Genomic DNA, 26334 nt, shown 5'->3' with positions numbered 1-26334 from the left:
TACAGCACCAGCAACCTCTGGATGGTATACCAGATGATGATCAGTTGAACAGTTCAGATGAAGATCTGAGCACAAATGGTATGTTAGAAAGAAATTGATTTCTTCCTTTGGTACATATATTCCACTCTGTCAATTTTTATTCTTCTTTCATTGTAAGGATCATGTGAATTAATTTGTGCCTCTGTTTTTCCCCACAGAAGAAAGGAATCTGAACGGGTTGGAAAAGCCAGAGCACAGTGAGTGTGTGCCTTCCACATCTGCTCCTGCATCCCTGAGAAAAGATGCTGCCACCACCTTTCAGCAGAGAACAAGCAAGATGACCATCCATGAAAAGTTAGCCAGAGAATTTCATGAGGAAAAAATGAAATATCTGAAGGAAGAACATGAAATAAAAATGAGAATTCTACAGGTTGAATTGGATATGAAGTTGGAAGAAAGAGGTATGATCCAAAAACGATACAGTAAGGAGGCAATTGTGATTACCAGCCATGGTGAACAATATGATGTATAAACAATAAAAACAAAAATAAACCTTTTGTCATTTAGATATTCATGACTGAGTGTATTTAAACAACCACAAACTACATTTTCAACCAGTATTGGTTTAGTAATTTTTTTTAATTTTGTGGCACACTATTTTAATTTTGTACAGAACAAAAATTATCAAGGCAAAATAAGGCATAATGAATACATTCCACATTGAAATAGATCTCATCTAGCTGAAGTGTTGCAATGTGAAAGCAACTCTGTGTGCAAGTCCTCGTTGGTCACTGGCTGCCTCAGTCATGGGCACATCTGCTTCATCGTCATCTTCCATTGGAGGATCAGGACAGCAGCGCTGCTTCAGGTAGTTGTGCAGCACCGCTGTAGCAATGATGACCTTGCAGCATCTCCTTGGCCTGAAGCGAAGTGTATTACGTAAACACTGGAATCATTTTTTCCATATTCCAAACATGCGTTCAACCATGCCTCTTGTTCGGATATGAGCTCTGTTGTATCTTTGCTGCTCAGCTGTTGTGGGATTTATGAATGGAGTGAATAAAAAGTTACTCTGACCATATCCACTGTCACCAAGTAGAAGTCCACTATACTGTCCACTCTGAAACTGAGCACATAATGAAGAGTTGACAAAAATCCTTGAATCGTGAGTTGAACCTTTCCAGCGCGCAACAATGTTTGAAAACTCTAAATTAGGTGTGCATACACCCTGAACGTTGATAGAAAACCAGTTCTTACGGTTCCTGTACTCCTCAGCATCAGGGGTTGATGGACACTTGACAGAAACATGACATCCATCTATACAGCCAATGACACCTGGGAAGTGCCCATATTCATAGAATTGCACTTTATATTTGGCTTGGTCAGCAGCATCAGGAAACTTTATGTAAAGACTCCTCAGTTCACAAATGGCTCTGCTGACTTTGTGAACTATTCTACACACAGTTGCTTCACTGGCACCACACAAATCACCAGTTTCACGGTGAAAGGTCCCGGACGCAAAAAACTTCAGTGTGAGCAGAACTTGGAGAGAAATGGGTAAAGGCCTTCCTCTCAGAGACAGACAGGAAAGTCTAGGCTCAAGCAAAGATATTATCTCCACTGCATTTTCCTTGGACATACGAAAGCGGTCTTGAAAAGCTGTGTCATCAAAGTAATGTAATGGATCACTCCTATCCACAAGTACTCTGGCTGGCCTCTGTTGTGCATGTTGGTTTTCATTTAGATATTCCAAATATTCCATGCTCCCTCACAAACAGTACTAAACAGGAGTTAAACCTGCCTCTTTGAAGGATTAATTTAAGATTCAATTTAGTCATAGACTAGCTATAATCCTTCCTCTTGCAATCGGCTTTGTTTAATCCAGAACAGGCTAAATCTTTGACTATTTTAATATATATCTGTGCAAGTCGCTTTGAGTTAAGACAGCTCAAGTGGGCAGTTTAGTCTGGGACTAGGTTTAAGCCATGTCTGTGAAACCGGGCCATAAACTCAGAATTGAGAGATATAAACTCAGAATTAAGATATTTAAATTCAGAATTGAGATCTAAACTCAGAATTTAGATTTAAACTCAGAATTGAGAGATATAAACTCAGAATTGAGAGATAAACTCAGAATTGAGAGATATAAACTCAGAATTGAGATATATAAACTCAGAATTGAGATATAAACTCATAATTGCGAGATACAAACTCAGAATTGAGATATAAACTCAGAATTGAGATATAAACTCAGATTTTAGAGATTTAAATTTAGAATTGATATATAATCTCAGAACTGAGAGATACAAACTCAGAATTGAGATATAAACTCAGAATTGAGATATATAAAATCTGAATTGAGATATAAAATCAGAATTTAGAGATTTAAACTCAGAATTGAGATATATAAAATCAGAATAGAGATATAAACTCAGAATTTAGATACATTAACTCAGAATTGAGGGATATAAACTCAGAATAATGATGTATTAAAAATTATGAGATGCAGTATAAGCTCAAAATTGCAAGTTATAAACTCAGAATTGCGAGATATTAACTCAGAATTGTGGGATATCAATTCAGAATTGAGTTATAATCTCAGAATTGAGATATAAACTCAGAATTGAGAGATATAAACTCTGGATCGAGAGATATAAACTCAGAATTGAGAGATAAACTTAAAATTGAGATATAAACTCATAATTGAGAGATGTAAACTTAGAATTGAGAGATATAAAATAAAGTTGTATTTTATTATAAAAAAAATAATTAAAATTACTAATTAAATGAGTAAATGTCTCAGCCTTCAAACTCCACAATTAAATTTATGCCACAGTATTACTGTAAAAGAAAGGAGATGAAAATGGTCGATTACCGGAGATGTGTGCTAGTCTGAATTTAAAGTGAGGAGACTTTCTTTTGAGAAAGAAATGTACAGTACGAGTGTGGTCTGATTCATATTCAAACGACTCTTATGAACCAGAGCTTTCAATGAATGCTTACCAGTTTGAAACATAATGACAAATCATCCACTGAATTAACTCAATCAACATCTGAATTAACCAACAACTTAGAGTAACAATTCAATTGGATATATGATAAAAAAAAATGTTTAATTAAATTCATTATATTAAATTAATATTCATGAATGTAATTTAAGATGCAGCATTATGGTACCATGATACAAGTTTAGAAATATGGGATTTTTTTTACCATATTAAATTATTATAAGCTTAAGTTCTTTAGTGTATATGCCTACAGTGTTTTAATATTTTGTTTGAACATGTCTTTATGTTGAATCGAGTAGCACACAGATGTAAACTCTTCATCGCTTCATCAAACATTTCGATACTTTTCATGTTAGTTTTCGATAATTACATACAACTAAATAATAAATATTTCAGCTTCTTTATATTTATGCTTTGGGTAAGTATTGAGTGCTTCAGATGCCTCAGTGAGTGAATGAACTGTCCGAGTGATTCAGATTGAAGAGCGAACCTATGAACCGTTTGCTAACAAGCTTGATGCATTCATTGAATAGAAACAACTCTTAAAGGAGTCATAACTTCGTATTACCTTGGATACCTACTGCTGTATTATAGTCTTTCAGGCCCTTCTAAAAAAGAAAAGTGGAAAAAAAATAAGCACAGAGCTCCTCAGACTCTTATTTCTGAAGGCATTATTGTCTCGCGAGATCTGATGCGATATTTTGGCTGTCGTGGACGGTCATTATAATAATGCAAATGAGGGGCGCGTTGATTGGTTGCAGGAAGGGGGGGGTTGACAACGCAGGTAACGCTTTAGCATATCATTACAAACTGACATCATGGCGCAAGTTGTGAATGAACGCGACCGGCTTCCCGGCCAGTGTATAAGTATGAGGCGCCGTTTAGGGCTTAAATCAAACTTCATTCACGCACACATATGAAACACGCTTGCATATATACTAAGTACTAGTCACACATACATGTATATGAACTATCTACGCACATAAAGTTACTCATATGAGACGTGAGCACAGCACACACACAAATATAAGACGTGAGCACACACACACACAAGCTAGACGGGGCCTCATGTAAGCGTTAGGCAATAAATAAACAATAACCAAATTCATGATGATCTCAGTCATTTGTTTTGTGCAAAGTACGTTAGCAGCCATTCCCCATACCTCGAAGCTAATACTTCCGCCAGAGTTGTGCCTGGACGCGTTCATTGAACGATAGTGTGTCTGACTCTCTTGTTCGATCTTTTTTCCGAGTCATTTCGTTCATTTAAGGGGCTTTAAATGTTACTATTAACTTGCAAATTCCCCGAACACATCAACCTACGCAATCTTGATCATATTCTGAATTAAGAAATCATTATAATGCAGTCAAAAGTCCGTTTTTGCAGTCCGTTTACAGGGAACATAAACAATTACTTCACCTCAAGTCTTTCGTTTATTTGTCTAGTGACAGACGCAATAGCATACAATAGCCGCATTAGCAGTTAGATGCTGTTTGTTACACACAGTAGAGCAATAAAAACACAGTCTTACCTTTTCAATTGCCGGCAATTTTGTTGGAATGGCGCTTTTCCAGAGATTCGATGCCAACTTCGCCTGATATTGCCCCAAATTTGTGAAGGATTTCGGCGTACAATGTTTAGCACAAACACGTAACAATAAACCAGTGGAAGGGTTGAAGGAACCGTGTCATTAAAAATGAATTTAATCCACTGGTCTCTGATAGCTAGGTCCGTTCTTGGTAGAGAAAACACATTTACATGTTGATTCTGGCTGTCAACCACAGAGCAACTCTTTCTCGACTGAATATGAGGGGGAGAGGGGAAGGGCGAGCTTCCTGCTGCGGTGTCCATATATGGTATATCCTGCCGCGTCTTGACGTCAAGACGAGGAAGAAATCAAAATCTCGTATTTGTGTGCGCGTGCACGTGGGCTATTTTACAAACCCTGAGAACAAACGCTTCACTTTTAAATATCGACTTCCCGGCCAGTGTATAATCGTTAGGCAATCATAACATACATTGATTCTCGTGGAAAAGTGAAAATTGTGGGTCATGACTCCTTTAAGATTTAATCAAGATGCAGGATTTGTATTTGTCATACATTTATACAGGGTATAACTTGCATTGTAAACATAGTCAGCTACTGTGCATTAAAAATTATTATGAACATGAGAAATAATAAAAGGGTAAGAGGCTTAGTAGTGGCTAGTTGAACTAACAACAACAACAACAAAGCAGCAAATTGAGTCATCAAATTCATTAAAAACAATTCAGTTGGGCATTGCTAATTAATATTCAAACATTAATATCATGATTTTTAAACAATTTATATTCTTATATATCATATCATATACAGTATATATATATGCAAACTGAAACTGAATATTGTTTATGATATACATGCTGAATAAAACAAAGTGTGGTTGAAAACTGATACAACATGACACAACTTGGTTCATTTTCATTTGACGAATAAGTCTGATTTATTCAGTAATCACTCAAAATAATTCATAAACGTTATAATACACTACAAAGATCCGGCTCAGAGGAGTCGATTGTTTGAGAACCGAGCACTGCATCTGTATTACTGCATGTATAATTTTGATTCACTAAAATGAACAGGTTCGGCAACACGACAGAAAGTAAAAAAAAAAAATAATAATAAAAAAAAAAAACAATATCATGTTACATGATAACAATATCGGGTTAGTAATCATTTTATCTTATTTTCACAACATCAGTGTTTTTTTTTTACTTATTGTTTCATAGATTGTATTCTTTACTTAGACTTTAAAATTAAAAGCAGACAGGGCCGTTTTTCCTAGCTTTATTGGATAAATTACAACGAAATCGTCAAACTTATTTATTTGCCATCCGCGCCAGAATGTTATGGACCACGCGATGGTGTAATTACGTCGAGACATTAAAGAATCACTGAATCGAAACGAACTGCTCAAAAGATTCGCGGAAACGACTCGGACCTCCCGTCGCGGAATATCATTGGAGGGCGTTCTCAGTGGGCGGGGCTTCGCTGGACGTACTAAAAGCGTATGCGAGCGCTCTTTTCCGTCCTGTACAGAGAACCACGTGTGACTGAACGGTTTTTACCTGCGCCACTCTCCCGTTATCAGCCTTACAGTTAAGAAAAAAACCCAAAAACAACCTTCAGTCATGGTGAAGCTTGCCAAGGTAAGATATCTGCAAATACATTCTAACAATTCATATTTAGATTTAAATGTAAACGGTCGAAACGCGAGATGTTCTGTTTTCCGTTGTATCGCCTCTAAGGTGAAGAAGGCCCACATGTGCGAAACATGAACATCGATCATGTGTGTTTTTTAGCTTTGCAAAGGTAAACACAAAGAATGGAGTTGATTTATAATGCTAAATAGTTGCTTCTAGAATAAACTAATTCTTATCTAATAGCAGTTTTTGTTAGTTATTCGGTTCACACGGACGGGCCACGCTTCTCCTTCTTAGGCCTCAGCTGACACGCATGATGAAGTGTTTTTTCATGTGTATGTGACACGTTTTGTATTGTTATAAAATCAGCAGTCGATTGAAAGCGAGGTTTTCCGAGTTTTTATAGTGTTGTGGTTTCGCGCTAAATCGCGCCTTCGCCACGTGAGCCGTGTAGCCATGTAGCTCGATGCTAAACGCCTCCATTTTGGCTCTTTGAAGCGGATGAGCGGACATTTACCACGCTGCTTTAGACCGCGTCTCGCGGTTAATGCACACTGTGATTTGCGTGAATTTTATGCGAGCCTGCCACATGTGCATACATAGACTTGTAAACTAGTCGGTTGGATCGCGTGCATGTGGGTTTTCCACGTGTAACGAAAACCCCACGTGGGTTTGTCCACGCGGGGACTTTAACGCGCAATGCGGTGCTTTTCGAATTCATTTAAATAAACTTAACATTACTCATTTCTATACTCGATACGTAATATTATTACTACTAGTAATACTAGTTTTTGTTTGTGACAAGTTATTTAATACTAGTCACACAAGATGTTATAACTTGCAAAAATGTGCAATTAACAAATTTCAGCGCGCAAAAGTTTTACGCGAATACCCATCGCGGCGTATAAATTATCTAAAAATAAAATTGAGAAGTTTTTCTTGCTCTTTTGACGCATTTTAAGTTGAAACGGAAGGAAAAAGTTTGTTTAGGCCACACCTCCAAACATTTTCTGTGACTCAAACTTGCCCTGGAGATAAATGCATGTTTATTACTTAAATTGTTTGTTCACTGTCTTAATACAATAAAAAAAGGTTTAAAACGTGCTTTTATTAAAGCAGTTACTATCCCGAACAGACCTAATTGTTGTTAAAAATTAAAACAATCTCCTGTAAATTTACTTAACTTTGTTTTCTGGAAAATAAGTAGCACCTTAGACAAATTTGTTATTTCGAGAAGAAAAACACGTGGCCTTTATTCCCCACAGGCTATCACACTCGTAAATGTAATTTAAACAACTAAATTAAACCATCCACCTGCACACATAAAAAGAAAAACTAGTATTTTTAGTTCTATTCACTGTAAGTCTTTAATGGTGTTTCGAACAGGAATGGGAAGATATATAAAGTCTAGTCAAAACTAAAGCGAAACTAAAAGCTGTTTTGGAATAAGTCGCAGCACATTTCAAGTGAAACGCATTACATGTGTTTCTCAAAACATGATAAACATCAGCATAACTTAAAAAAAAACTCACTAAATTTTCTGTCCCCACAAATCAATCTTTGCAGGCAGCTAAAAAGCAGGCGCCTCCTAAGAAAAAGGCACCTCCACCTCCCAAGGAAGTGGAAGAGGACTCCAGCGAGGAGGACAGTGAAGATGAGGAAGAGGTGAGGAGTCGATCTAGAAATCACAGTATCTTCATCTGCACAGTGATTAATACTAAGGTTTAAATTTCAATTCGGCAGGTGCCGCCAGTTAAGGCTGTAGCAAAGAAGAAAGCCGCTCCGGCGAAGGCAGTGAAGAACGGGAAAGCTGCTGCCAAACAGGAGAGCGAGAGTGACGATGAAGAAGAATCTGGTAAGCTCGTGATTTCTTGATGGTCTTAGTGCCGTGTTTTTTAGTCTGATGGTCAAAGTTGAATAATTTCCCAATTTTTCTCCATAGAAGAGGAAGCTCCTCCTCCAAAGAAGGCCGCACCTGCCAAGGCGACTCCTGCCAAGAAGGCAGCGCCTGCTGAGGAGTCCTCCGATGATGATGATGATGACGACGAGGACGGTAGGATAATGTTTCAGGATTGATAGTGTGTGTCTAAGTTTGAGACCTTTTGACATTCTCTCAACTCCATTTCCTGTCTTCATAGATGACGAATCTGAGGAAGAGCCACCTCCGCCTCCTAAGAAGGCCACGCCTGCTAAAGCCACACCGGCAAAGAAGGCCACTCCTGCCAAGAAAGCTGCTCCTGCCGAGGAGTCCGATGAGGATGAAGGTGCGATATATATTGAGTCCAAGACTCGTTCTGAAGTGAACTCATTCTCACTATGAGTGTGTCTGCTTTCTGTGTTAATCACAGTCTCTGTTTGAATGTAGATGAATCTGAAGAGGAAGAAGCCCCGCCTCCTAAAAAGGCAGCTAAACCCGCAGCCAAAGCCCCTGCTGCTAAAGCCCCCGCAGCTGAGGAGGAATCTGACGAGGATGATGATGATGAGGAGGATGATGATGGTGTGTGTGTGACTGGATGGAAGGGATTTAAATACTGAATGCGTTTGATTCTCTGAACTGATGTTTGTATTTGATAGTTTTGAAACCTTGTCCTGTATGTTTGTCTAAAATCTGATTGTGATTCAGAAGAGGAAATGGACACGACTCCTGCGGCCAAAAAGGCAGGATTGGTGAAGGCGAAGGAGGAGTCTGAAGAAGAGGAAGATGATGAGGACGATGATGACGATGAGGATGAAGAGGAAGAAGGTATGACAGTCAAGTTATAAGTCTATTTTGAGTTTGGTTTATGATTTTTATGCTGATCAGGTGTGGGTTTGTTAAAATATTAAGGCATGGCTGTTAGCATACAGATTGTGAAGGCGTTATTAGAGTTCAGAGAATGTTTTATGCAGTTAAGAACAGAAACGATAATTCCAGTTACAGATCAATAGGTGTACATTTGGTTTTAAACTGTTATAGGTTTACATCTAGACAATTATATAGTTCTCCTTTTTAGTTAAATGCCTAATTAAGTCCCAATGTGTCAGTTCTTCTGTGTTTGTCTGCGTGTCGTGCTCCTGACTTGTGATGGTTTCACAGCGTTTAGTTTTTGAAACTTGACGGCACTGGTCACTTCCTGTTCTCTAATTCAGTTGTTCTGGGTTTGTTCTTCAGAGACCCCGGTCACTCCAGGAAAAAGGAAGGCCGAGGCCAAAAAAGAGAAGGGAACACCACCAGCGAAGAAAGCTAAAACTGATGGCGAAGGTGAGACTTGTGTTCTGAACGCTTGGGTTCTTAAGCATTAACCACATGTGATGATTTAAGGGACTTAATACTGAAACGTGTGATGTGAGCTTTCATATCAGTTCTGATGCTGGTTTAAGAGGGAAAAGAGTTGTTTCTTTGTCTTGGTTTGGCAAACTGACGTTGCTGTACATTTTCAGGTTTCAGTCTCTTCTTGGGCAACTTGAACTCCAATAAAGACTTTGATGAAATTAAGTCTGCAATCACAAAGTTCTTCTCAAAGGAAGGCCTTGAAATTCAGGACGTCCGACTTGGCGGGAGCAAGTAAGGAGAAAGTTGCTGTTGCAAATCCTCAGTCAGTTTTGTCATTGTAAAAGAGTTGTGACTCTGATTCCAAATTCAATTGTCTTTTGAAGGAAATTTGGGTATGTGGACTTTGCATCAGAGGAAGAGCTGCAGAAGGCTTTGGGGCTCAATGGCAAGAAGTTAATGGGCCTGCCGGTGAAACTGGACAAAGCCAGAAGCAAAGAAGACTCCCAGGAAAACAAGAAAGGTAACGTCCCTCAGCTAGCCGCTTTTAAACGTATATCCAACCAGAAATGATGACAGCTTTTCACTTTCCTGAACTCCCGTGTGGGTCTACGATAGTCAAGTGCTGATCTGGAGCCGTCGATTAAGTGCTAGTCAAACACCGAGCTTTCAGATGCTAACGTTTCATCACTGTTCCTCCATTAGAGAGAGATGCACGCACTTTGTTTGTGAAGAACCTGCCATACTCCATAACGCAGGAGGAACTGCAGGAAGTCTTTGAACAGGCCACTGATATCAGGATCCCGATGGGCAGCAACGGTTCTAGCAGAGGGTAAGACTGAGCCCTGGCTGTTTGCATTATTAAAAATGCCTCTTTTAACCGAATGCTTGACTGACGCTCTCTTTGGGTGCAGAATTGCATACCTGGAGTTCAAGACGGAGGCGATCGCTGAGAAGACTATGGAGGAGGCGCAAGGTTCAGATGTCCAGGGCCGCTCCATCATCCTAGACTTCACTGGAGAGAAGAGTCGGCAGGGCAGCAGAAGTGAGCACTTTAGTCTGGTTTGAGTCTGGACTGGTTCTGTTCTAGCTGAATTTGTGAATGTTAACACAATGTCTTTTCTATTAATTTAGCCGTTGGTAATGCAAACAAAATCCTGGTTGTGAACAACCTGTCGTTCAGTGCGAGTGAAGAGTCCCTCCAGAGTGTGTTTGAGAAGGCCGTGTCCATCAGAGTACCACAGAACAACGGCAGACCGAAGGGGTACGTCAGGCACTTCATTAATGCAGGCACAGATGTGTAGACGGTTTGAGTCAGGTGATTAGGCCTGTAGGATGATTTGACTAAATAAGGCCTGTTAAGTATTTGGCCTAAATGGCCTTTGAGTCTAGATTAAAATGTTTGCTGTAGAAAACTGAAGGTCAGTTTTTCTTTCTTTCTTTGTTCACTAAATGAACACCAGGAAGAATGTTTGACTCAATTCTAAACCGGTTCAATCATGAGTCAGATTACATGAAGTTGTGAAATCTTTTGAACTTTACAACTGCTTGAGTCCAATGCTGTTTGTTTCTTTATCACACGCTCCATTCAGACCAGTATCTTAAAAAGTAAAAGTTTGACCATATTAGATCATACTCTGCCACTAGGTGGTGTTTGGAAAAAGAAAAAGGGACTTTCCTAAATTTTACTCTTTTGAAACCTGGAATAATGTTCTGCTGTTTGTGGTGACCGAAAAGCTTTGAAACTTATTGATTGGTCAGTTTCTCGCATTTTAATGGAGAAAAAAAAAACTATCTTAAAGTTGCATTGGTAACATGCCAATGTTAGTTGGCGTTAACAGCCATTTGCTCATTAATTTCACACGTTTTGTTTGCGTAAATTGGCCATAATGTTTAAATTGGTTAAAATTATGCTGTCATCCCTGAATATAGCCACATTCAAGTGTCTTGTTTTTGATGTGCCTACTTTGCTTTGGTCTAATGTCTTTTTTTTTTTTTTTTTTTTTTTTTTTCCCACTTCAGATTTGCGTTTTTGGAGTTCGAAAGCGTGGAGGATGCCAAGGAGGCGATGGAGAATTGCAACAACACAGAAATCGAGGGCAGAAGTATCCGATTAGAGTACAGTCAGAACGACAGAGACCGAAGCAGTGGAGGAGGAAGAGGAGGCTCTGGTTTGTAGATTGCTCATTCACTCCAGCTTTAACAGCTTTTTATTTTACTTTTTTTCACGAATGCCAACTGCTCTCCCTCTGTTTGTAGGGCCAACAAAAACCCTGTTTGTCAAAGGTCTGTCAGAGGACACCACAGACCAGTCTCTGAAAGAAGCTTTTGATGGAGCAGTCAACGCCAGAATCGTCATGGACAGAGAAACCGGATCATCGAAAGGGTACGGCCGTGTTTGATACCTTCATGTTTTTTTTGCTTCTCATGAGCTCCTCTCTGTCAGTCCAGTGGCGGTGTATGGATTCGCACGAGAAGTAGATTGAAATCGCAGTTAAACAGGTGGTTCCACTATATTGGGATGTACCCATGTCTGATGTGAGACATGATGCTGTTTGATGTTAACCGCTGATGCTTTTCCTTTGGGATATTTACCGAATACGGTTTCTTGCCACTCCAGGTTTGGCTTTGTAGACTTCGATAGCGAAGGAGACTGCAAGGCGGCCAAAGAAGCCATGGATGATGGAGAGATCGACGGGAACCGAGTCACTCTGGACTACGCCAAGCCCAAGGGCGAGGGCGGCCGAGGAGGTTTTGGAGGTGGTTTCGGAGGACGTGGCGGTGGACGAGGTGGTTTCGGAGGACGAGGGGGCGGCGGCTTCGGAGGAGGAAGAGGTGGTGGCTTCAGGGGAGGACGAGGAGGAAGAGGCGGTGGTTTTGGAGGAAGAGGAGGTGGCTTCGGAGGAGGAAGAGGTGGCGGCTTTGGTGGAGGAAGAGGCGGTGGGTGTCATCTAGTGATATAGACCCACTACCAATCTATACTGTACCTTTTTTTTTTTTTTTTTTTTTTTATTTTATTTTATTAATTGGTGGCAGGTTTTTTTTTTTTTGCTATAGTAGTTTGTCTAGTTTAAATCTAGTATCTCAATTTTATTGTAATTTTATTTGTCTTCTATAAATTGTAAACTCTTTGTCTCCTTTTGTCATCTAATTCTAATTGTAGTTATTTAGTTCATGTAAGTTTAGTTGCCTCAAAAATTTTATCATGTGTCCTTGAATGTTATCTACTTTGTCTAAATCTAATTTAGTTTTATATACATTTAACATTTATCTTACTAAATCAGTTTTGTTTGTTAAATCTAATGTTAAAGATCTCTTTGTATTTACTCCTTGTATATATTTCTTGGATTTCTATTTGTTGAGACTTTATACGAAGTTAATGAGAAAATGCAAATCATTACTGATGTGGTAGTCAGCCTTTTTGAACGTTAGGATTTTAGGTTTTAATTGAACTCTAAATGAACAAGTGGTCTTATTTTTCAGGTGGACGAGGTGGATTCGGGGACCGACCACAAGGGAAGAAGATCAAGTTTGATGATTAAGTCTGTAACTGAACTGTTTCCATTTGCTTAAATCCACTTTGTCAGAGCGTTTCTAGGACATTCCAGGAAGCATCAGTAACTGTACAGTGACCCCTGACCCCTCACTCCCTCTTAACTGTGTGATTCTGAAATGTCCCAACCATCCACGTGAAGATTAAATGTGAATGTTGTAATTATGCTCTGCTGGTTTAGGTACATGTTGTACATGCAACAGATTGTTGTTTGTTTTATTTTTGTTTAGTTTTTTTTTATGCGGTTTCTCTCCCCACCCCTCCTTTCCCCTCTAAATTTTATTTAATTTTCACTATTCTGTTTAAGTTTGCTTTAGATGCTAGTTTAATGTGCTGTACCTTTTTTAATGTGCAAAGCATATTGTAACATATACATGGAATTGACGCCGATTTAGTATTTAGAGGTGTAAATGTATATGAAATATTTGAATGGGATTAAGATGGATAACAAGTGTGTTGTAAGGCTAATGTCAGATGTATGAACCAAATTTGGCTTGTGACTGAGGGTTTTGCTCTTTTTCCAGTTCAGATTTTTCATAATGTAAAGAACCATTTTGATTAAACATGGTTTTTAAACTCTCTGGTTTGTTGTGATTCTTATAGTCTGTGTGGCTTGATGTTTGTTTTACAAATAAAACAAACTATTATAATTATGCATACTTGGATGCAAGTAACCATAAGCCAAATCCTAACCCTATAGTGAGTTCATGTAGTGAATTAATATTACTCAGTCCTTCACTGTGTAATTTTACTGTAATGAACGCCTTAAAGTGTAACGGCTTTTGTCTTTCCAAACATTAAACGGCACAAATTCTTGTTTCTTACATGAAAAGCAGGGATTCCCAATCATTTTTGGTCAGCTGAAGCTCATTCAACTGATATATTTATTTGCACTTCCCCTTAGAATTTAAAATATTTTAATAATTTGCATGTTCGAGGTTCTCTGACGTTGGTTAATGGGCACGTGTCATGCAGGTAAACAAATATATACCATATACACACATACATATATAAATACAATCATGAAGTGTTTTATTTCGATCAATGCTATTTTAAAATTATATATTTTCATTTGACATTATCTCGATTTAATTAACCTTTCATTAAACTCATAAATCCCCTGCAGTTACTTTACGAGCCGGAAACCTTAATGTAATGATTAATGCAGTTTATCAATGACAACAAATTTAATACATTTTCTTTATCGTATTTTTATATCCGTATGCTACAATATATTATACAATATATTTAAATTAATGTGATAAACGAGTTAGGTCAAATCTTAAAGAGCTTGTCATGTAATTTGTAATCAGAAACAAACTACTTGCAAGTTGCGCTTCTGTTGATCGAAGTACGACTACTGGCAGTTTTTTGTTCGTGAGTAATGTAGATTAAATGACACCCAAAAAGAAAGTAATAACCATAGGGTAATAACTTTTTTTCTGAAGATTTTCCGATCTTCTTACCCATAATCCCCTGCTGTAATGGCAGTGGTTGCCAGATGATGGCAGACTCTTCAAGAAAGAGGACTGAAACGCCGCAGAAACAGCACGTGGCTCATAAACTGGGCTCGTTGCGATCTCAGCATCTTGTTTGGAAGGTAAATGAACTGATTTTACCCGCTTTCCCCCTCAGTTTATTAACCTCATGTCGATTTGTGGAAGCACGCGGCCGCCTCGAGTTTTCTGGTGACATGAAAGTGTTCCAGTTGTCTTTACATAGATACCTGTTTTATACTTGTATTGTGTGTGTGTGTGTGTGTGGTTTAAACATTCTCATGCGTCTCTAGTAATGTTAAGTTTTGGCGCCATACTGCAAAATGTTGTGTAATGCGGTTAAATATCTTGGCTTCATAGTGTAGCTCTGTTCGGTCCTAATTAATATTTCTAACCATTAGATAAACACACGCAAACTGCAAAGAAGGTTTCATGTATCCTCGGCTGACATAAGTCACTCTGAGCCGATGATTTCCCCGCTCTGCTCATTTAAGTCGCGTTTGACTGTCAGTAGACAGTCTATGGTTTGACTGTCAAAACCAGGATTTCCAGCGTTTGACTTGGACGAACCGGTCCGATTTTCCCAGAGGAGCTCGTTCAGCAGGTTTGAAGAGGCTCCGTGTGAATATTTGACCCTGTTTCTACTCTTTCATTGATCACAACTGTGTATCATGCCCTTTTAAGATCTCTCTTGCTGAGAGTTTTAGCTTCAAAAGCCTGTGTGGTTCACAAAGTCAATCAAATTATTGATTTTAAATTCGACATTTATGAAATAAATGTATATTAACTACTGTTCAAAGGTTTAGGATCCATAAAATGTAATAATAATAATACTTTTAATCAGCAATAATGCATTTAACTTATCAAAAGTGACTGTAAATAAATAAATGCTGTTCCTTATGTTTTACTCTCTTCTTCACATAAAGGTGTGGCATGGCTTCAGAAGACTTGGAATGCAACACCACATGTTTGTAATGGTTTTACACTGTTGGTTTATGGTCGGGTTTTTGAAACAAATACCTGTGACTGTACTCTTATTTGCCTGTGTTAGGTGCTTTATATTGTTCAGAAGTGGGTAGGGGTGGGGGTACGTGCTCCAATGAAAGTATACATTTATATAAAATTATCTATATTTAATACAAATGCATGAAAACCACTAAATTATGGTAAAAAACCGAAAACAATGGAGGACCCTGTGCTTGGAAAAGGATGTTAAAGGGGTACCCTATGTGACCAAGTGTCAATGTATGAGGAGTTGGAGTGAGACCGTGTTGTCTTAACAGTGTTTAGGATTTTGGAAAGGTTTTCAACTTTTTATGTTAAAAACTTGGTAATTCATGTTAAAAATCTGTGTTTTTTTTTTTTTAAACCAGACATTGTATGATCATCACTTTGGGCACTCTTCACAATGTTGGCAGAAATTTGTAAATACATTTCTCAAGAATGTCATTGCCGTTTGAACATTCGTTCTGGAAAGAAAAGGCATTGCCAAACCTGATAATTAGACATGACTTTACAGTGGAGTCGCACATCTTATTTTATCTCTTGAGATTTAGGTTAACTGTCTGGACCGCTTGATCCATTGAGCTTATGAATGCACAGTCATGTGACGTGTGGCTTTGAGCTCTCGTGCATAACCTGATCTCAGTTTACGGATCTGCCTTTCATAGGTACCGCATACAAGTCTATAGTCAAATAAAGGATTACTGAATCCTGGTGTCAAATGTCAAGATGTCTATCTTTAGCAGTTTTTAGAATAAAGATGTTTTTATTTTATTTTTTCAGTTTTCCCTTTTTGTATTTCAGCAGCATTTTGACTTCAAACAAAGACCAAAAAAGAACATTGAACAAGAAATCATTTATAATCAACTTTATCAGTGATATTAGTATTCAAATCAACATAGTATTTGCTTTAACACTGTATTTAGTTTTAGTATTTATTAATTATTTTATATGCATATATACATTATAAGAAATGTTGAAATCAAATCTGAAACAAAATAGTTTGTATTTTGTAGCTGAGATATCATAACTTGTTATATATGATATATATTTCAATTATTTTAATATATATATTTATTATAAATTTAGAATTTCACCTGAGACAACATACTGTACATTTTATACATAAAATGATACACTTTCTTCATTATGTGCATATTATTATTATTATACAGTGAAATTTTATCATTCACATCAGAACACAAAACCTTACTGTAGAAATGCAATAAAATGCGTACACGTACGTAAAAATAAGGATTTTCTTTTGTATTTTTTTTTTCCAAGTAAGATGCTCATTTTTGTTCTTTTAGTTGAATTCTTGTTACAAGGAATAATCACCACTTTTGTCGCTTTGAAGAATTTTTTATTTACAAATACTTATCCATTGTTCATCGTAGTAATTGTTTACACATTCAGATCGTGTAGTTTGGATTACAAATGTCCTTGTTTTGCGTAACGTTCAAGTACAATTAAATATCCTACACCAGATTCCGCCTGCTCTGATCCAAGGAGATATTTCATAAATTAAGTCAACATTTACATGTACCAGACAGTGTGATTTTTCACAGTTTTAAAGTAAACCCTCTACCAGATCCATCTCAAATCTATGGGCAAATAAAATAAATAAAATAAAAGCTCTAAGAGATAAAACCTCTTGATCATTTAAATATATACTGTAACTTTATGAATGTATGTCATTGCAGCAGAAATAACATGGTCTTGTTTGACGAATGCACTTTAAAAACCTTTTAAGGTAACATTCATCCACAGAGGGGCAGAGTAAAAGAAAAATGGTGAGGTAGAGACTCATTTCCTTCTGTTTGGGACAACACAGTCATACAGTCATAGTTCACTCAAATTAATATTCTGCCATGATTTAAACACTTTTCGTCTTTTGTCTATACAGTTGAAGTCAGTGGGGTCCAAAACAACAAGACCACTTTGACTTTCATGATGAACATGATGACGAGTAGATTATTTTCATTTGGGGTGATATTTCTAGTTTTGTAGCTTTAATGTTCCCAAAAATCAGCATAACAAGAACCCTATTCACTTTATTATACCATGTCATTTGGTACATAAATTAAGTTAAAATATTGTTCAGAAATCTCCTCAAAAAAGGAGAGCTTGTTATCTTTGAGGAACCTCAAAGTCCTCTCCGCAGATCCTTCATTTTGTTTCCTTCATTTATGAATGAATTTTGACATGTTATGGATTCAGAAACACTATCAAAGTCTTGGACTACAAGAAGTCAATTTTCTGCGAACAGATCAAGTCACTGTTGACCAGTTTCCACGTGTCTATCAAATCCGGCGGGAGCAGTTTATGTACTACTATCAGGCTCTTATAGAAGCAGGGCTCCCTGTTGAGTCGACTGGTCTTATTCTTCACCAGCCCAAAGGTTTTGAAAGCGTCGTGCCTTATTGGGGTCACCTGAAGCACCTCCAGACACATCCCAAGAAACACATCGTCGATGGGATAGAGTTCCAGAGTTTCGCAAGCCCCGTAGAGTTTCCGAGCCAGAGGTCCGTCCATCAGGAAACCGCCTCCGCCAGCGTAAGGCGGGTAGAGCGTCTTATTATACAAAGCTTGTGGGATGTAATACTTGTTCTGCTTTTTGCGAATGGGCTTGGCTTTGAAGAGAACGTCGCCGACGAAGAGGTCCTTCAAGTCTTTGCTGTCTTCCAGATACTCAAAGATGTTGGGAACGCTGACGAACACGTCGTCATCGCCTTTGAAGACATAGCTGGTGTTTCCACAGTAGATGGAGAACCATTTGAGGAAGTGGATCTCCTTGAGGGTCAGGTTGAAGAAGCTGTCCATGAAGTCCCATTGCAGGATGTCTCCGTAGATGTAATCCTCGAATTCCAAAAGCTTCTGATGGTTCGCCCGTTCTTCCTCGTTGGAAGACGTTCCCAGAAGGAAAAGCGTCTTGATTCGTTTCCCGTTGATCACTTGTTCTTTACCCCAAGTTTGCCGTATGACCTCCCGTCGATCGTACTGTGTTATTACAGACTTGATGACCATCAATAAGTCTACATCTCCGGCGCACTTCTCTGGGTGATTCATGAGGATGGGGAAGTACCTGCAGTGTCTGTAGAGCAGGAACTGCTTGAAGTTGTCTTCCAGACCCGTGAACCACTCCGAGGAAGAGAAGTTGAGGTTGATGCTGCAGTTGGAGCTGGTGACGTCCCAGCTCTTGGGGCCTTGCGTTTGGGTTATTCTCGGACCTTCTGTGGTGGATCTTTGAACGCTCTTCCAGAAGCCGACACTAATCAGGTCCTTTCTCCCGCCCTCCACCATGAGCTCCATCCGTGCCTGTCTCTCGATCCCAGCTTGCATGGAGGTGATGTTTCCTCTCTGAACCACAGTAAGTGCGACCACAGCCAGGAAGAACATGAAGCTGATGCGCTTGTAAACTCGCCATCGCTCTCTGGCAGTCATCCTAGGCAAAAAACGAGAGAAGAGCGAAATGTGAACCCGTGCATCATGAACAAACCACTTCAGCAATATTAAAAACCTATTAACTAGTTGCTTATCAGCATGCATATTACTAGCATACTGGCTGCTTATTAGTACTTATGAAGCACCCCACTGCGCAATGTCCAAGTTGGGTCATGGTTGGACGTCGAGATAGTGGACCTAGTTTGGACGTCGAATAGATGTAAATCGAATAGATAAATCCTAATTAACAACTGCCATATTAACTATTAACAAGCAGCAAGTTAGGAGTTTATGGAGCCAAAAGTTGCAGTTAATAGTGAGAATTGGTCTTCAAACTAAAGTGTGACCAAAACCTTAAAACAAATTGTAATGAATTCAATTCAAATGTGGTTTTACTTCGAAAAATGTGAAGTTTTGTATCTCAGCTTTGCATAATCGAGTGGGCTGCGTCACAGCAGGAGTTTGTTTAATTTCTTTTACATGGAATAGATGTATATATATATATATATATATATATATATATATATATATATATATAAAACATTACAATACAAACACAATTTAGATAGTTTCAGTCTTACTACAGATACATATATGACTGCAGAGTTAAAGGTAGCATAACAATACATAAAGGTTGTAATCAAAAGTGATTATTTGATTATTATGCCATCAAATCAATGTGAATATGAAAAATAAAGCAGTTTTATTGTAAAATTATATACATTTATATAGTCGAAGATGACATATCTTGTTTACAGTATATACAAAGCAGTTATTTGAATATTTTTTACTAATATGATTATGCAAATGTATCTTTATGACCGCGTCATAATGAAGTATCTACTCGTGTCATATTATTTCACAATAATGGATGTCTCAACCGAATGAGGTGAGGATTTAAAGATTGCAAACCACAGATGCTGTTGCTAACCCATGGCCTATTATAGATTTTTTTATAACATTATTATTATTGTTATTTTATATATATATATATATATATATATATATATATATATATATATATATATATGTTTTATTGTTATGAACAGTCACCAAGCTTCCAGTAGTATGTGGGTAATATAAATATAACTAATGAAATTAGTTTTATAACATCCTTTTTACTCTAAAAGATTAGAATATAACGAAACTAACACGCACAAAACTTATACTTACATTTTGAGAGAGTGCCTTGACAGTTTTATCTTCTAGAAGTAATGTGAAAGCGGTCTGCTGCTCTTCAGATGAATGAAGGCGTCTCTTTAGATAATCCTACTCATAACTGAACCAGAACAAAGAAAAGAAACGTGCATAAGAACCGCGAAGCACGTAGTTTCTCTTGAAGTTGTGAAAGACGTCCCTGAAACGTCCGCCAGCTTCTTATAAAGCGAGCGTGGCTCATATGCAAATGAGCGGATGGATGACCACGCCCACGCCCAACGTGAAGCGAGCCTTTCCGTGTTACGCAAGCTGTTACATTTAACAATTAAAGTATTGTTGCTTTCACAGCAGTCACGAATGGACTAGCTCACAATGGAACCAAAGAAGTTATTTCTGTACAATAATAACCGATTCATATATGTTTGCGTGTATTTCATCGGTAATTTAGTAATCTAATATAATACTCAATCAACTGCGAAAATGCTCACACATCTGATATTTATTTTAATCTAAGCTGCTACTTTGGCAGTCTGATGTGAATCTATGAATGTTTCTCTAATATCCATTGTGGTCAGGATTTATTTTGTGAGGGAGTGTCAAAAGGTTGTTCCTCAAACACTCCTTGTGTGTTTTAATGCTACCACGTTTGAATCAACAGAAAGAATTGGGATTGAATTACTCTGAGGCAAAAACCTGCGTCATTTTGTGGCTCATTTAAGAAGTTTTAGATTTACCTTAAATAAAACAGGATTTATAAGTATGTAATTTTTTTTTTATTTTAATAAAAAAAATATATATTTCATTGAATAAAGTTTTATTGTTAACTAAAAATGTAGTTTTATTAAAATGTTATATATATATATATATATATATATATATATATATATATATATATATATATATATATATATATATATATATATATATATATAATATGGTTAATCAATATTTACTAATTTATTGGCTGGCAATATATTAAAATGTTTAATCATGATAAATTGCATAGAGTTAACACATTTTTATCTGTTCTAAATTTACCTAAAATTAATACTTTTCAAGTTTTTAATACTCTAATCAACATGGGTGTGGACAAAAATGGATGCTTTACGCAAATGTATGTTTATTATTAGTGAAACCATACTCAACATAGAACATAAAGAATACAGATGCAGGATTCTCTGACTGTAAACAAAGCAGCGCAGACTCTGAAATGTGCAGCATTCACATTAATTCAATAAAATCATCGCCTTTTGAAGTTTAATCGTCACATTAAGCCATATCATAATTCTTGTCTTTCCCTCCCCAAATTTAAGACCTCTTGAAATCATAATTAAGACTTTCTTGTAGCCTACCATTTAAGACTTTTTTTATGGCCTTAAAAAAAAAAAAAAAATTTCAACTAAATTTTAAGCCCTTTTAAGGACACATGGAAACTCTGAAACAGAAAATACGCGCTGCATTAATCGTTGCATTAATTAATAAAATTAGGGCTGTTAAAATGAATTTGCATTAATGTGTTACATGGATATAAATGCATTCATATATATTAATTTATATGCATATTATTATTATTATTGATCATATATTTTCATACCAGAAAAATCACATTTTCCTTAAAGTAGCTACCCTTGTAGTAAAGCTTGTGAACATTAGTAATTTTAAATGCTAAGGTTAATGGCTTGGTTTAAGCATTCTGTTTAAGAAAGTTTCACCTCCCTAGTGCTGTGCTGCTTACTGATTGACCCGTCACAGAATGAAGTCAAAGACAATATGAGGAAACCAGCAGCACATGACAAAATGAGTCACTGTGCAGGTGGTCTAGAGTTGCCTGGCATGGCAGCGGAAAGAAACAAGGACTAACAAGTGTCATGAAAACAAACAAGCAGCAGAGCACAACATGCAGCAGTAATCTGTTTTTTATTCACTTGATACATCAAAAGTCATTGAAGTGTATCCTTTGAAGTACAGAGGCAAGTTTGAGATCATGTCTCAGTGAAGGGCCCTCAGTGTCACTGGGCTCGCGGTCACTCCATCAGCCGTGTTTATCTGGAGACGGCGGTGTGCTTTACTGATAACAGACGCTGTCATGTAGAGCCAGCACTTCCCCTTTCCTTCTGTCCCAACACAGACTCACTTTCTGGAAGAGGTGTGTGTGTAATTTATCTTCTCTGGGAGCTTTTATGTCCTTCGGAAGATTTTCTTTCTGTTATATGATGTTCATTAAAACTCCTTGATTTATCTGTCATGTGTAGATTGTATGGTTTTACCCTCGTCCCAGACCCATTAAATTAATTGTGCATTTTTAAAACTCTATTAGAATGTTATGAAATCAGCCTTAACAAGACATAATCAGCCATTCTGTTCCGAATTATTATTCCAAAAATTATTTCCACCACAGCATGTTATTATACAAAACACACAATCTGAGAACATTAATTCAGTAATTCAGAAAACAAATGACTGCTAATCTCCTGCTAACAAACGAGATCTGAACATGTGACAAGCCATAACGAACCTGAAAGCTGATCAATGGCCCTCAAACCTGCTCTCGGGAGAAACTTTTTTCTTCTTACTGTTTTACGTTTATGTAAAGTATATGTATTCATTATTTATGATGTGATTTGAATGAAAATGTAAGATATTTTAAGAAAAGCAGCATATAGGGTCCATCCCTAAACCAAACTATCAGTGCAGTGTAAGCACATTCTATAAAAACAAATGAGATTATACAAATTAGCCAACATGTAACGGTTACAATTTTCCAAACGAGTGAATTGGAGCCATGATTGGCTTACAAGGTGCATGTGATTCAAGTTAACTGCTGCACTTTCTACAATTATACAGATGCAGTGGTGACCAACTTATAAAACAATTATACAGACCAGTGCTGTAAACAATTCAGTTTCCTTTGGTCTGTGTTCCATGAAGAAAGAGGATAACCAATACAACATGGGTGCTGTCCTCTGGCATACAAACACAAACATTTCAGAGATATAGATGTCCTACAGTCATATTAGAAAGTCAAATTAAGCCTAACCTAAGGCATAACTGCATTTACTTCCCAGAATGCTTTGTGATTTACTCCTTGAAAAAGCTTGCAAATTGTTGAACTGAGAGAAAAGTTACATTTAACACAATGTCACATCAAATATAACTTTTATTTTAGGTTCATCACATTATCTTGTTGTTAGCTTGGCGATATGCTAACAATAAACCTAATTGGAGTCAAGCCACTTCTCGTAAGGAGCGCCATTTCTATGACATATAGAGTTGCCATCTATGTACAGTGCTTCAAATCGTTCACTTCAGAACTTCAATCTTAGTTCACATAATTCCTCATCGTTACAGGTACACTTCATTTTCTGTGTTTTGCTCAGTCAGTTTAGTGCACAGTCAAGTGTGCAAGCCATTCAAAGCACAGTCCACCAACTGTGAGGGCAGACTGGTGCACTTGGCACTAGCTGAACTGTTTTTGAGCACTCAAATCAGCCGTGCATGCGCTGTTGTCCAGGAGGATGTTTGTCCGTGGATGGTGTGCATGGAAATCAGTCGGACTGGAACATGGACATAGGAAGTAAACATCTGTTCGCTTTTCCACTACATCTAACACACAGTTGAGTGTGAAAGCCATTCAAAGGACAGTCCACTGACCATGACTGCAGACTGACGCATTCGGCACATGTGCCCTTACCCTAGTTGCCTAGTAGTCTTTGATTTCGAACATTCAAATCAGTCACTCATGTGGAGCTGTCCAAGAGAATACAACATTGCACAGTGTTGGGGGTAACCCATTACAAGTGATGCAAGTTACATAATCAGATTCCTTTTTTCAAGTAACTAGTAACATAGCACATTACTTCTTAATTTTCAAGAAAATATCTACAGTAAGTTACTTTTTCAAATAAGTAATGCCACTTTGTTTTCCCATGTATTGACGGACAGCTTTTCTGTCCGCATGTTGAGTAAAACCAGGAGTGAGTGCAGAGATGTTGTGCGCTCTGTATAAATGATGGTTACTGTAGATCTGAACTAAATGTGAACGTGCATATACTTACCTCACTTATATAAAAACTGATTCAATATTCCTCAAAATGAATAAAATTAGTGAACACAACTCAGAATATGATACAAACCTGCTATAACTGAATATGTTAAGTAATACAAATATCCTTTATGTATTTAATCTTATTAACGTGTTTAGTGTTTAGTAACGTGTTTCTTTTCTATTCTACTGAGCCCCCGCACATGACATGCAAGAAAAAATAAATCGTGTGCACAATTTACTAATTCGTTCTCTTGATTTATAAATCGTGCACAACTTAGACTGCTATTTTCCTTTCATGCCATGTGTGGGGCGCCGTACTTTTCTTGCTGAAAATTGTTGAACTTTCTTCTCCTGCATCCTATTCTTCATGCAATCCAGAATTGCAGCGCAGCTGAAAGGTTAGTTTGCGTCCTCTACAGTACAGACGTGAATTTGAACATGGGAACTTGAGTACAGACTGACGTATTCGGCAAAAGTGCACCATCCAGTTGACCTTTGTTTTCTAACATTCAAATCACCTGTGCTTGCGCTGTTGTCCATGAGGAAACAAAATCCAGGCGGCATGCAGACATTGTGCGCAGACATCAGTGGAATTACTTGATGCCAAAATTTGCATTACACTTACTGAGTGGAACATGGACATGGGATACTTTTGTAAATGTTAAGTGTTCCACTTTTACTGTAACTTTTCATTATCCAATGGGTCACACTTACAATATATCTCCCTTCGAAGGGCACTTCGAGGTGAAAACAATCATGCCCACCATATTGAAGGGTCCTTCCAAACCGAAGTGTTCAAAACTAGCCAGTTTCAAATCGCCCTTCATATTTAAGGATTTCGAAGAGCACAACTAATGGACACTTCAGGCCCCCAATTCAGGCAAAATGTGTCAATTTAAAACCAATTGCTTATGAAGTAATACCATTGCACTTGGTGCGATAAACTAAAAATAAAAATGACGTTAAACAAATAAGTTTGAAGTTCTCACTGAGGAGGGTAAACCTTTGAAGGGGTTAGAGCATAAGCTTCCGAATGGAATGCAGGGATAGTGTTAAGTTTTCAAAGAACTTTAGTCACACATTTTCTACATTTCATACTTTTCGCTTTTCAATGAACTTATATATTTCTATAACGAACAATGCAGTTAATGTGGTGCTTCTAATTAAGTGATAAGTTATGAATTATGTCCAAAATACACATACTCATATTTGCACCAGTAAAATGAGCAGCAATTTATGCTTTACTACTAGATTAATATCTTATTAACTTAACGTACAGTGGAATGTTTCCTTGATATCATGTGATTTCAGGGCACGTGAGTTCCTGAACATGATGCATGATTGGATCGACTTAGCCTTGAATACCGTGGATGGGCGTTAAGGGCACTGAGTTGTGGCATTTTGGCGTTTTTAAGACCTGTGACAGTTTTGTGCATGCACTTCCTGTTGTGTGCACATGCTCTCACATGACCAAAACAACAAATGTTGGTATTTGGACATACCACCTGTGTGGTGATGCCTGAATTTGCATTACACAGTCAAAGGCAGAACATAGACACGGGAACTTTACTTTGGTTTCCTATTAAGGAAGCTACATTATATACCAAGGTACTTCAAAGCATATTGTGACATTACCATGACATTTGTACAAAAATATACAAATAGTGTATTAAACAACAAGTAATATAAGTTTGTAATAAGCTTGAAACTGCTGGGTAAACAACGCAAGGAGCGATTCCACTCTTAGTGTAAAACAATTTTTTAATCAATATGGTATGAGGTGACATTAATCACTATGTAAAGTTTTACATAAACAAAAGGTTGAACATGGATTCAGCGGGGGGGTTTTATTTATTTTTTTTTTTTTAGCATTTGTCCGCAGGGTTGTCACAAAGCCAAGGCCTGCAGGAAATCTGCAAACGCAAGGTACAAACACAGCTGAGGATTCAGATGTTTGGTACTCCATCATACCGAGCTCAAAACAGCTCAGCTTGAGTCATAAAAACATATCCCGAGAGCTCGTCCCCTGTGGACAGGTCTAACCTCACCAGGAGTTCTGTTCCAAAGAGCACAGCGTTCCGTAAGCAGGACAGTTTCTGCCAGAAGAACACTGCCATGCTTTAACGAACTCGACATGATCTAGAAACTCTGCAACCATGCTTTGGGATCTACTAAGACAAGCCCAGCTTCGTCCATCATTAACAACAAATATCTT

At 37.6% G+C, this 26334-nt stretch overlaps 2 protein-coding genes and 2 non-coding genes across 5 annotated transcripts; 3 read left to right on the top strand and 1 right to left on the bottom strand.

Annotated features, from left to right (window-relative positions):
- Nucleotides 1-6019: 6019 nt before the first annotated feature.
- LOC132131947 (nucleolin-like) lies at nt 6020-13553 on the top strand. Of its 2 annotated transcripts, none has more exons than XM_059544137.1 (16): nt 6020-6177; nt 7738-8026; nt 8114-8224; nt 8310-8435; nt 8537-8674; nt 8798-8914; nt 9323-9412; nt 9592-9715; nt 9808-9944; nt 10127-10253; nt 10336-10466; nt 10556-10685; nt 11444-11592; nt 11681-11807; nt 12042-12361; nt 12905-13553. In XM_059544137.1, exons 6-16 carry the CDS (start codon nt 8803-8805, stop codon nt 12961-12963), a joined length of 1506 nt encoding a protein of 501 aa, XP_059400120.1. In that variant the 5' UTR covers nt 6020-6177; nt 7738-8026; nt 8114-8224; nt 8310-8435; nt 8537-8674; nt 8798-8802; the 3' UTR covers nt 12964-13553. The 2 variants fall into 2 exon arrangements, with proteins under 2 accessions (XP_059400120.1, XP_059400119.1); XM_059544136.1 differs by having other exon boundaries at nt 8795-8914.
- Nucleotides 9453-9525, top strand: LOC132132006 (small nucleolar RNA SNORD82). Its single transcript, XR_009428987.1, has one exon. It is a non-coding gene; the product is annotated as a small nucleolar RNA SNORD82 (small nucleolar RNA).
- LOC132132005 (small nucleolar RNA SNORA75) lies at nt 11841-11970 on the top strand. The gene has a single exon (XR_009428986.1). It is a non-coding gene; the product is annotated as a small nucleolar RNA SNORA75 (small nucleolar RNA).
- Nucleotides 13554-17030: 3477 nt separating the features above from the next.
- Nucleotides 17031-20283, bottom strand: LOC132131615 (UDP-GlcNAc:betaGal beta-1,3-N-acetylglucosaminyltransferase 7-like). The gene is made up of 2 exons (XM_059543676.1): nt 20090-20283; nt 17031-18917 (listed from the first exon to the last, which is right to left on the bottom strand). Coding segments are annotated over exons 1-2 (1206 nt in total). The 5' UTR covers nt 20092-20283; the 3' UTR covers nt 17031-17713.
- Nucleotides 20284-26334: the final 6051 nt, after the last annotated feature.

The sequence above is a fragment of the Carassius carassius genome, chromosome 48, assembly GCF_963082965.1.
Source record: "Carassius carassius chromosome 48, fCarCar2.1, whole genome shotgun sequence".
Taxonomy (NCBI): Eukaryota; Metazoa; Chordata; class Actinopteri; order Cypriniformes; family Cyprinidae; genus Carassius; species Carassius carassius.
This window is presented reverse-complemented; position numbering and strand designations above follow the sequence as displayed.